The 13,105-nt window shown below is 45.9% G+C and overlaps 1 protein-coding gene across 1 annotated transcript in view; it reads left to right on the plus strand.

Annotated features, from left to right (window-relative positions):
- Positions 1-13,105, plus strand: part of GAB3 (GRB2 associated binding protein 3) — a 79,529-nt gene that overhangs the window by 53,927 nt on the left and 12,497 nt on the right. The window contains exons 3-5 of the mRNA XM_075259487.1: positions 570-783; positions 8,765-9,207; positions 12,108-12,163. Of these exons, the coding sequence (XP_075115588.1) occupies positions 570-783; positions 8,765-9,207; positions 12,108-12,163 (713 nt within the window). The remainder of the gene's footprint in view (positions 1-569; positions 784-8,764; positions 9,208-12,107; positions 12,164-13,105) is intronic.

Here is a 13,105-nt window from a genome sequence, read left to right on the forward strand (position 1 = left end):
TATTATATAGGATATAGGATTCTTGGATTGAAAACGAATCCGCTATGGGCTCTAATAACACCACAACTGTCCATGGGATACGTCTTACCTTGTAGCCCTATTCACCTGCAATACCAGTCACAACCTGTGTACCTAAGTGGCACTGTTTATCAAAAACCAGACAACAATAAATCCCTTTATGTTATATGAGGTTCTACAATAAATTCTACCTATGGATGGCCCGATACAATGTCGTGAGCTGCTACTGTTGACACGGCTAAGTCTCTCCTCCATTCTTCCATGGGAATCTAATGGAATCTGGAGAGATCGGAGAAGAAACTGCTGCAGATTTTCCTCCCAAGGAGCGGTTATTATGTAAACAGGCTTGTTCTGAGAATCATTTTTGAGCTCATTTGTTGGCCCCTCTCCTCGCGCTCTGTTTATCGGCCAGGGAAACAGTGTTCTTAGGAAATCTAAACACCTGGTACAACTTGGCCTTTGCTGTGTCCTGCCTGGATACTTAATAAATGGCATGTGTACAGTCTCCAGACATGTAAATATGCTAACACTGGGATTACTCTTTTAAACAGATTCCGTGGAGAGTCTTTCTCATACCAACTCCTCCGTCCAAGCGTCTCCAGCCGTCTCCACTCACACGTCAAGAATCGCAGACCCGTCCTTCTCTGTGGACAGCTCAGCGGCCGATACCTCCACAGAAGAGAACAGAAGTGAATCCGAATCCATCTTCATCCCCGACTATCTGTTCTTATCCAATTGCGAGAGTGGGAAACTAAATACCGCCAGGTACGTGAGTCAGACTACGGATAAACCGCCGCCTTCACGGCATCTGCTGCCATACATCTCGCCATATATATTACATAGACAGCCATACACACACATTGGGGGTCAATTGTAGACAACAAATCATAAAGTGACAAAATATACCACTATAGGCTGAGCAAAAAATTTAGGCAGGTGTGTAGGGGCTTTTTAAAAAATTTACTTTGCTTATAGATTTTTTTTTAAACTAAATTCCCTATCCCTGGTTCACATCTGTGTTCGGTATTCGGCTTGGGGACCCCCCGGACAGACTATCGAACACATTAAAAAGCGGTTAGCTAAAAAAAACCACATGGACCCCATAGACTATATCGGGGTCCGTGTATTCTCCACACAGTGTCCGCGCGAATCATGCAAGAGCAAAAAACACACGGACCGTATAGACTATATCGGGGTCCGTGTGTTCTCCACGCAGTGTCCGCATGAATCATGCAAGCGCAAAAAACACACGGACCCCATTATAGTTTGTGGGGTCCGTCTGGTTTCATTGCTCACCACTTTTTAATGCAATTGGTATTCCGTTTGGGGGTCACCCCGAACGCAGATAGTGAATCGGGCCTCCGAATTCTTTCAAAATGGAAGTATTTATTTTCGTCAATTAACAATACGAAGTGAATGAATAAAAGAGCAATCTACACCCCATCAATAGTTGGTCTGCTCTTTGGAGGAGGAGTCCTGGGAGTGATGATCCGGCCCCTGCAGAGCGCTGATCTCAATATCACCCAGTCTGTCTGGGATTACATGAAAAGAGAGACAGATTGCACCAAGCCTACATCCACAGAAGATCTGTGCTTACTCCTCCAAGATGTTTGGGACAAAATCCCTGCAGAGTTCCTTCAAAAACTGTCAGCAAGTTCCGAGAAGATCTGATGGAAGGCAAAGGACAAAGGTCACGTCAAATATTGATGCGATTTAAAGGTCTCTTTTATTTATTCACTTTATTTCGGTAATTGACAAAAATAATCTATTAACACTTCAATTACTGAAAGTAATTTTTTCCACGTTTGCTTAAAACTTTTGCACAGCACTGTACAGGCCATCAATTTGCCTTTGTCACCCATTGACCTACATTGTAAACAAAAATATTCCGCGGAATGTAGAAAATCAAAGTTACCTAAACATATGGCAAATGGGAGGGGCATTGCTAGGGTTTTAAAAGATCAGGGGTATGAGCGCCAAAACTTGTATCTTGCCTCCCCCTGCAGTTCAGCTATAGCTACGGTAGTATACCGCTATATAATGCAGTTACCAAATAATGGTCATTCTACACAATGAACAGTGATTACATTTTAGACAACCTTTGGGGCCCCCTGTGGTTCCAGGGTTCAGTAGTGAGGGAGTGTAGCGCCCCCCCCCGGAGGCTGAAGGCCACCTTGAATGTCTTCTCCAATAACCTGAGACAAGTAAGTAAATGACAATCCCCAGACAACTGCTTTATCCTCTTGGGGTTAATGGAACCGTTTCGGAAATCTCTGCAACAAATCTGCCCCATATCGATACAATGTTGCACATTCCAGCATCAGATAATCCAGCACTAGAAGCCGCTGCTTTATAGGTCCTACCATTTACCAACTTAAAACGTATCTGGAACTGCACAGTGTGAACACAGCTGAATGTTTCGCCTTGTGTCATTGAAACCAGATTAGTATAATAGATCTTAATGGCCGGAGCCTTGATTTCCCTTCCACTCGTGGCCGTCCTATAGAGCGCATTGTGCACACAGAGTTAACTCGCTGTTTCCTTTTGAAGCCTGAGAAAATGTGGGCACTGACCCAGCGATGGGAAACAGCCATAAACCATTTCAGAGGAGATTAAATTTAATTGGACTTTACATTGTGATATATTTTATTACACCGTAAACAGATGTACGAGCATATGCAGCCTATAGTACAGATCCCAGATTCTGGTCAGTAAAAGCTGATGGACATTCTCATCATTGATGGAAACTTCCACATTTATTGCAGATTTTTTTGCAATAAACCTGTATCCAATAGTAGGTTTTTTTTTCTTCATACATGTATAGGACTGTGCACTTAACCTGGATTTACATGCTGGGCTTTGTCACAAGTTTTTCATGGATAGGTCACTGACTGATTGCTCTCTATTGCCCCATACACATGACCGTGACTTAATACAGGCCTGTGTATGCGGCAGTGAATCTGGGGACAAAACTCAGATCAGGCCCTATACTAAGGGTGTCCATGCGCGGCGCTTCAAAACAGAGCCCATTGATTTCAATGGGTGCCAATATACGCGCGCTACCCTTTGAAATCAATAGGTAACAAAGCCTCCAATTGATTTCATTGGGTAGCGTGCGTATATCGGCAACCATTGAAATCAATGGGCTCTGTTTTGAAGTGCCGTGCTCGGATACGTGTCTAAAGGAGCAGTCGCTACGCCGTGTGAAGGCACCCTAAGGCCCCATACCCACGACCATGCCCCAATACAGGCCTGTGTATGCGGCAGTGAGTCTGGAGGGAAACTCGGATCAGGCCCTATACTGCGGCCCATGCTCATTAGATAAAGTGAATGAGTCCATAGTTACATAGTAGATGAGGTTGGATGAAGACATCAGTCCATCAAGTCCAACCTATAATCCTACAACCCCCTACAGTGTTGACCCCATGAGGCTCATGCCAATTGCCCCATTTCAGGGGATAAATTCCTTCCCGACTCCATGGAACAGTTTTGTGCACGTGGCTCTAGTATATGTTCTAGTTTGTCAGTATTACCACTCAATGCATGTGATGTTCATCCAGAAATATTTAAAGGGGATGATCTTGAAAATCACAGCGAGGAAACGAGGATCTTGCAATAATCCTGCTGAAAGTAGCCATCAGATGTTGGGTACATTGTGGTCATAAAGGGATGGACATGGTCAGCAACAATACTCAGGTAGGCTTTGGCGTTGCAACGATGCTCAATTGGTACCAAGGGGCCCAAAGAGTGCCAAGAAAATATTCCCCACACCATGACACCACCACCACCAGCCTGAACTGTTACCGATACAAGGCAGGATGGATCCATGCTTTCATGTTGTTGACGCCAAATTCTGACCCTACCATCCGAATGTCGCAGCAGAAATCGAGACTCATCAGACCAGGCAACGTTTTTCCAATCTTCAATTGTCCAATTTCGATGAGCTTGTGCAAATTGTAGCCTCAGTTTCCTGTTCTTAGCTGAAAGGAGTGGCCCCCGGTGTGGTCTTCTGCTGCTGTAGCCCATCTGTAGCCTCAAAGTTGGACGTACTGTGCGTTCAGAGATGCTCTTCTGGCTACCTTGGTTGTAACGGGTGGCTATTTGAGTCACTGTTGCCTTTCTATCAGCTGGAACCAGTCTGGCCATTCTCCTCTGACCTCTGGCATCAACAACGCATTTCCGCCCCCCACAGAACTGCCGCTCACTGGATGTTTTTTCTTTTTCGGACCATTCTCTGTAAACCCTAGAGATGGTTGTGCGTGAAAATCCCAGTAGATCAGCAGTTTCTGAAATCCTCAGACCAGCCCTTCTGGCACCAACAACCATGCCACGTTCAAAGGCACTCAAATCACCTTTCTTCCCCCCCATACTGATGCTCGGTTTGAACTGCAGGAGATTGTCTTGACCATGTCTACATGCCTAAATGCACTGAGTTGCCGCCATGTGATTGGCTGATTAGAAATTAAGTGTTAACGAGCAGTTGGACAGGTGTACCTAATAAAGTGGCCGGTGAGTGTATTTCTAATAGGATAATACTGATATCATCATCAATCCAGAGCAGCCGATTCTCTCCGCTCATAGTAAGTGCACTAAAGATAACCCAAACCCAATTATACTGGATTATACCCAATGCACATATGGAAGTAAGATATCCCCCTATGTAAGATAGTCATGTACAGATCATGCACATGAAAACCGTTCTTGCAAAAAGCAGCTTGTCACTCCCGCATATAGGCCGGCGTGATGTGTCTTGCAGTCTGTTCTGCACCCTTATTTAGTAGGGGCCCACATAATAACATTCATATCACATTATTTGGGAAATCCACAGCGACCAATATCCTTTTGCAGTGGAATAGTTTTCATCCCTACCCCTTGAGATGAAACTTCCTGAGGTCAGTTTGCAGAAACTGTTCTGCAGAAGAAACTTCCTGGAGGAATCTCCAAGGGTAGAGGCAAAGATTCAGAGCAAGGAGATATCCTTGGAGTGTGTTTGGGGTGATGGAACCCCTTTATATATTTATTTCACTTATATGGCGCCAACAGACTCCCCAGCCCTATACAAATATTGTAGAGTCGTTGGAATCACGGTGTAAATTCCCTATCAATATGTCGGAGGAAACCGGAGTACCTGGAGGAAACCAACACAAACACGAGGAGAACATACAAACTCCATGTAGATGCGGATTCAAACCCAAGACCCCAGTCCTGTCCTGACCACTGTGTCATTTTGACGTTCCACTAAATATAATTTTCCAAACGTAGTCTCCATATAACAGGGATGAAGCTATAAGACGAGATTAATGTGCCTTCTCCTCAGTGAAGACGTTTCACTTAATCTTTGATCCAGGCAGAACAGAACTGAGTGTTCTTACTTCATGACACTCGCTGAGATCGTGTCGTCCCTCCCACTTGGTATCATCTGTGAGAATCAGATGGAGGACGGAAAACTCTGACTTTAGTTAAAAATAGCCCAATGCATCTTAAACAGATGAGGAGCGCGTTGTATCGTATAAACAAGAGCTTTGCCATCTTGTGTGCTGACAAGTATGGGAAGACTCACTCTTCATCGTGGACATTGGCACAAGACGCCGATTTCTTCTCATCTGAAACATTTCTGCTGTGTCGATGCCAAATGTTACCAAATTCCATGAGAAGTGATGTTTTACTTTTATGTTCCGCAGCTGTTTGCAGCGACTATTCTGTGATAATGTGCAATCCTTATTTTGTTTTGCAAAAATTGAGAAAAGTGTCATGTATGTTTACCAATCTCCTGTGTGTACGGCGCAGTAATACCCAATGCACAACCACCACTTCTATACAATGGCGGAACTAGGAATGGCGGTGCCCCCTGGTGAACTATTGAGCCCCCGACCTGCGGGCAACCCCCCTTCTCTCCCCCCCCCCCCCGCCTTCCTGTACACAGTATTATGTCCCATAGTGGCCCCTGCACACAGTATTATGCCCCATAGTGGCCCCTGCACACAGTATTATCCCCCATAGTGGACCCTGCACACAGTATTATGCCCCATAGTGGCCCCTGTACACAGTATTATGCCCCATAGTGACCCCTGCACACAGTATTATGCCCCATAGTGGCCCCTGCACACAGTATTATGTCCCATAGTGGCCCCTGCACACAGTATTATGTCCCATAGTGGCCCCTGCACACAGTATTATACCCCATAGTGTCCCCTGCACACAGTATTATGTCCCATAGTGGCCCCTGCACACAGTATTATCCCCCATAGTGGCCCCTGCACACAGTATTATACCCCATAGTGGCCCCTGCACACAGTATTATGTCCCATAGTGGCCCCTGCACACAGTATTATTGCACCATAGTGACCCCTGCACACAGTATTATGTCCCATAGTGGCCCCTGCACACAGTATTATCCCCCATAGTGACCCCTGCACACAGTATTATGTCCCATAGTGGCCCCTGCACACAGTATTATTGCACCATAGTGACCCCTGCACACAGTATTATGTCCCATAGTGGCCTCTGCACACAGTATTCTGTCCCATAGTGGCCCCTGCACACAGTATTATGTCCCATAGTGGCCCTTGCACACAGTATTATGCCCCATAGTGGCCCCTGCACACAGTATTATGTCCCATAGTGGCCCCTGCACACAGTATTATTGCACCATAGTGACCCCTGCACACAGTACTATGTCCCATAGTGGCCCCTGCACACAGTATTATGCCCCATAGTGGTCCCTGCACACAGTATTATACCCCATAGTGGCCCCTGCACACAGTATTATGTCCCATAGTGGCCCCTGCACACAGTATTATGTCCCATAGTGGCCCCTGCACACAGTATTATGTCCTATAGTGACCCCTGCACACAGTATTATGTCCCATAGTGGCCCCTGCACACAGTATTATGTCCCATAGTGGCCCCTGCACACAGTATTATGCCCCATAGTGGCCCCTGCACACAGTATTATGCCCCATAGTGGCCCCTGCACACAGTATTATGCCCCATAGTGGCCCCTGCACACAGTATTATGCCCCATAGTGGCCCCTGCACACAGTATTATGTCCCATAGTGACCCCTGCACACAGTATTATGTCCCATAGTGGCCCCTGCACACAGTATTATGCCCCATAGTGGCCCCTGTACACAGTATTATGCCCCATAGTGGCCCCTGCACACAGTATTATCCCCCATAGTGGCCCCTGCACACAGTATTATGCCCCATAGTGGCCCCTGCACACAGTATTATGTCCCATAGTGGCCCCTGCACACAGTATTATGTCCCATAGTGGCCCCTGCACACAGTATTATACCCCATAGTGTCCCCTGCACACAGTATTATGTCCCATAGTGGCCCCTGCACACAGTATTATCCCCCATAGTGGCCCCTGCACACAGTATTATACCCCATAGTGGCCCCTGCACACAGTATTATGTCCCATAGTGGCCCCTGCACACAGTATTATTGCACCATAGTGACCCCTGCACACAGTATTATGTCCCATAGTGGCCCCTGCACACAGTATTATCCCCCATAGTGACCCCTGCACACAGTATTATGTCCCATAGTGGCCCCTGCACACAGTATTATTGCACCATAGTGACCCCTGCACACAGTATTATGTCCCATAGTGGCCTCTGCACACAGTATTCTGTCCCATAGTGGCCCCTGCACACAGTATTATGTCCCATAGTGGCCCTTGCACACAGTATTATTGCACCATAGTGACCCCTGCACACAGTATTGTGCTCCATTGTGGACCACCCATGAACAATTATTATACTCTGGGTTCTTTTCAGACCCCCGAGTATAATAATCAGAGACCCAGGGGAGGATACAAACATAAAAAACACTGTTACTTACCTCTCTCGGGCTCCGGCACAATCCCTGCTGATGTCGGCCATCTTCAATGATGGACCAGAGGTCACATGAGCCACGCTTGCGTTGCGACACATAAGGACGCAAGCCCTGGCCTACATTAAGTCATCGCCAAGTAGGCTGGAAACCCTTCCGGAGTGTAGGAGAGGTCAGTAACAGGGTTTTTTTTATGTTCCCTCACCAATCCCTAGCCCTCTGATCATTATACTTGGGGGTCTGAAAAGTGGGGGTTTTGTGGTGTCTCACTTACCGATCCAGGCTCCATAGAAGGGGAAGTGCAGGCGGCCATGAGCAGGAGCCAGGTAACGGCCTATTAAAGAAAAAAATTTTCTGCGGTAGTGGCTACTGCCGGGCCCTCTAATGTCCCGGGCCCTGTGGCAGCCGCTACCCTGGTAGTTACACCCCTGCTTCTATGGGATTATAATAGTGCTGTACTCATCTGTCTCCATAAGGGAGTGTGGAGGAACAGGTCTGTGGGTAAAGGCTCGGATGATCTCCATGCTCCATCTCGGCCTTCACAGACCCCTTAACGTCCTGCAGTAAATCCACAAAATGGGTAGTGATAGGACTTAAGTGTTACTTTGGGTCACGGCTCCTTATATGCAGGAGTATAGCTATAGCGGGTGCGCCGATGGATTCCGGACCCCGGAAGGGGTAGGAGCCCCCTTATAAATTCTGCATTGGGGTCGAGGAGCTTTATAAAAGTGCCAACCACTTCTAGGCATTATTACAAGGTTTGGAACAACCTTCCACGGCTTATAAATCTCCAGTTCTTGTATCCTTAGGGGCCAGGAAGCTTTGTCCCCTTCCCACTGCTATCCTGCCTATATTATACATAACTTTTTATAGTATTTTAACTCCATATTTTCTGTTTCATTCCAGGTGTGACGCTTCATCGAACTCGGACAAGTCCTTGGAGCAGACGTCTTGCGATGACGTGTTTCTCGACTGCCTCCCATCCCAGCACCCTGCTAACCAGACTCTCTACAACGTGAACTTCCACCACAACCACATGCCACCGACCACCTTTGTTATACTCAAAGACCTCGAATCCAACAGTTCATCCAGTGACTTTTCCTCCTCCTCGCCACTGCTGGGACCTTCTTCCACACAGACATTTCCAGCTGAGAAAAACCACAGTGGAGTTAGTGACAGTGAAATATTACCGATCACCCCGCCACCAAGACCGCCGAAACCAAACCACTTTCCTGAAGCGAGGCCCGAGGTGATTTCCAGTGGAATTATCCAGAATGGACATTGTTTACCTGGAATGGTGCCCAGAAGAATTTCACTATCCAGTCTGGACAATGTTAGGAACTGGAAAGGTAAACATAGTATATTACGTGTAAAATGGAGACCCGAGTGGTTTATGTAAGTGGCCATCCATGGGCCGGCATTTACACTTATGGGTCATCGTGAAACCAAAAACCCCGTGTATACAGGAAGGTGAAAAGACCCGCACTGTTGTGTCTCCATGGAAAGCCGGCTATTGCACCGTTATTATTATTATACGCGTCTATGACCATCTCGGCATTGTCTACAATGGAGTCTGGTACTTAGAAAAGAATACGCACTGCAGGAACCAATGGAGAGAGAATCGAAAGGTTTAAAGGGGTTGTCTGAAGAGAGTAGCTTAACCCCAGGATAGGTGATAAGTGATTGATCATTGGGGTTATGAAAACAGGGACCCCATGTCCCCCACTTGAATGGAGCAATGATTGAGCTTGCAGGGTATTACGTCAAGGGACTGCTAGAGATAGTCGACAACTGGACTCACTATCTTCAGCAATCCCATAGACTCTGAATGAGCTGCAGTCCATATACTTGACCATGGCGCTCCATTCAACCAAAGGACAAGGGACCCCATTCTTATTTTGGACCTCCACCAATCACATTTGTTGTATATCCAACTTATATAGGTGGAGGTTACAACTGTTGTTCAGCAAGCCAAGATTACATGTGGAGACTCCATGGGACGGTTACCTAAGGAAACCCGTGGATCCCATAGACTATAATGGGGTCCATGTGGTTTCCGCACGCAACATGCAGAGAGAAAAGTACTGCAAGCGGATTCTCCGAATAGAAACCCGAATGTCGATGTGAACCGGGCCTGAGAGTTGCGGCAACCATGGGTTCACACTGAATTTTTGCAATAGGGAATCGGCCTCAAAACACCTCCCATTCATTTCAAATGGAGACAGTTTTTTTTCCTCCAGCTGATTTCTTGTAAATCTTAAGCCGGGTTCACACAGGGGTTTTTTGGACCGGATATTGACGCGGAGGACGCCTCGGAATCTGGTCCAAAAACCAGCTAGCTGCAACTTGATGCCGGTGCAGTGTATACAGTGCAACGGCATCCAATCGTGGCATTCTGCTCCAGATTAAGCCCAAATGAATGGGTCTGGTCAGGAGGGAGGGGTCGCACCGCGGATTCCGCTGCAGAATCCGCCTCAAGAATGGGCATGGCGCTTCCTTTTTTTGCGAGCGGGAACAAACCACTCACGGAAAAAGGAACCCATTGAATTCAATGGGAGGCGTTTTTTTTTAGTTGGATTTTGACGCAGATTCCGTGCCAATGCACTGCACTGGCATCCCATTGTGGCTAGCCGCATGGAGAAGTCACATGCTGGAAAAGGTTTCGCTGTGTGAACATACCCTAACTATCTTCAGGCGGATTCTGGTGTAAAAAAAACAATTGAAATGAATGAGAGGCAAATAAGACACAATACTTTTTTAAGTGGTTTTTGCAAAACTGCATTGAAGACCGCTAGCATTTTCCAAGACCGCTAGGATTTTCCAAGACCGCTAGGATTTTCCCGGTCCAGAGTACTGGAATAAAAAAAAAACACATCAAAAAACGCATTGTGCAAAAGAAAATGCAAAAAAAATTCATGTGAACATCCCCTAAGTGTGCTTGTGGGGTGACAATACCCTGTATCGCTGCTTTATTGTTTGCTGTGCCGTATGTTACACCTCATATCTGTATCTATGGCTTTGGGTCCATATTGTATCTTCATGTGCCTTGGATTTTGGAGACAGTCAGAGGTTTTATTCTTTTACTGAGCGGGCCATTCTCCGGCACATGACATGGTACAAAGGTATATAGAACTACACATTAACTAAGGCCGGGCCCCATATAGAGAACACGGTGAAGCAAAAACCGCAGCATTTTACTGTAATGCAAAGGGGATGAGATTCTGGCTAATCCCGTCCACACGTCGCAGAAAAATATCCACAGCGGACATGCTGCGATGACAGAAACCATTGCAAGGAACATTTGCGTTTTCTGTATAATGGAAGCGGAGAGTCCATAGAGGAAAACGGTGCAAAAAAACATAATGTGTTTCTGATACAGTTTTTCCTGTAACGCTTTTTGGCTGCAACTCGCTATGTGGGGCCTCAGCCTAAAAAGGTATTCCCATGATGAATATCTATCACTTACCCCATACTAGACGGGGGGTCGTACCTCATTCTTTATTCCTATCTGCATGTGCACAGTTAGAAGAAGGCGCTGGTCATGTATGAGCCCTGTGCCCCCTCTATGTAATGTCCGGATGGATGGAGATGATCTTCTTGTCTTGTCTCTATCCTGTGGACAGCGGATAAATGTGGGTTCTTGGAATGATTTAGTATTAAGTATGTTTTGCACACTTGGCACAATGGCTGTCCGGTCAGGTAACTGGACATTAACCTTCTTTACTTATTTGGTTATCGGCAGGTATAATGGAAAATTTGATAGCAAACGGCTTATGTTATCTTCTGTCCTACCATGCGTGTGCTAAATACACACAGGCTTCGTGTACACATGTATTATAGCGTTACCTCCACAGTATTGTGACGTGTAGTCCTGTGGATCATTACTAGCTCCATGAATCCCTGAGATGCGGATAGTTTGGGTCATTACATCCCCACTATGTCCTTATGGTGGTCCAGGCCTGTCTACCCCATCATGTAGGCGTCCCCTATAAGAGATACCTTCTAATACGAACCCTCATTGGGGAATATTAGCCTAGAAACAGAATTGTAGCGGGGTAAGGTCACGCGTTATGTGACTGTTCTCTAGATCTGAATGGATGTGTAGAGATCTATGTCACATTATTGTCACATTATAGTCACAAGCATCTACAGAGCTACACAAGCCATGGCTGGGGGGTTATTACAAAGTACTATTGTAGTAGTTTACCTATGGAGATGAAATGTGACAAAATAAATTTCTCCTTTTCAGGTGACTCGGAAGACAACTCCTTAAGAAGTAGAGATAAGAGGCTCAGCTTAAATCTGGTTGGTATCTACAATGATTCTATCACTTGACTACAATATGAGATTGTTGGGGGTCCAACACCCAGATACCCCTCATCTGTCAGAGGGATTTATTGCTCCGGCTTCCATTTCTCAGGCCGGTGACATCACGTTTGTTCGTGTATCGTGGCCATACAGCAGCTCAGTCGTATTCAAATGAATGGGATTGAGCTGCAATACCAGGCCCAGCCACTAAACAATTGATGGCGCTCTGCTTAGTCCACAGGGCTCATCTCCATGCCATAGCCTCATAAAGCAGCTGATAGGTGAGTGTGTTGGACCCCCACCAATTTTATAGGAATAACATAATCTTGGAGAAACCCTTTAATATCTGACATGGTGGTGATATGGTTAAATGAGTTTTCTAAATTCAGAAAAAAATTGGCCAAAAGGGATAGATGGTATAAAATGATAAAAGACCCATTACGGACCTGATATATCATCGGTCTTGGCTTACGTGACCTCATAGATGTATGACTGTATACACACGTGACGCCTGGTCACAACGGTGTTCGGAACGAGACCAATAGTTATCTACAATAGCCCCAAGAGTGTATGGGAACACCATGGTTGTGGCCGAGTAAGCAAAGACAGGATCGGCCCTGGGGATTTATTGGGTCTTTTATGTATATCCTATTCCTTACATTAGACTCCGTATACTGATAATGTAGCAGTCAGATCCTGAAAGACTGTATAATACAGGGAAGAATGATGACATATATATCATAGACATATATATACAGTATATCACATATATAACAATAGAAGCCGAATTGTAACATTGGAGATAACAGACACTTCTTATTCTATGCTGAGTGGAGGCGCCCTGTGGACAGATGTGGAATTACACCTATGAGACGTCTCACATTACAAGCGGTGATCTCCAATCCTAATATCCACATCCTTAAAAGGGATATTATTTTT

Source organism: Leptodactylus fuscus, chromosome 11 (genome assembly GCF_031893055.1).
Source record: "Leptodactylus fuscus isolate aLepFus1 chromosome 11, aLepFus1.hap2, whole genome shotgun sequence".
Taxonomy (NCBI): Eukaryota; Metazoa; Chordata; class Amphibia; order Anura; family Leptodactylidae; genus Leptodactylus; species Leptodactylus fuscus.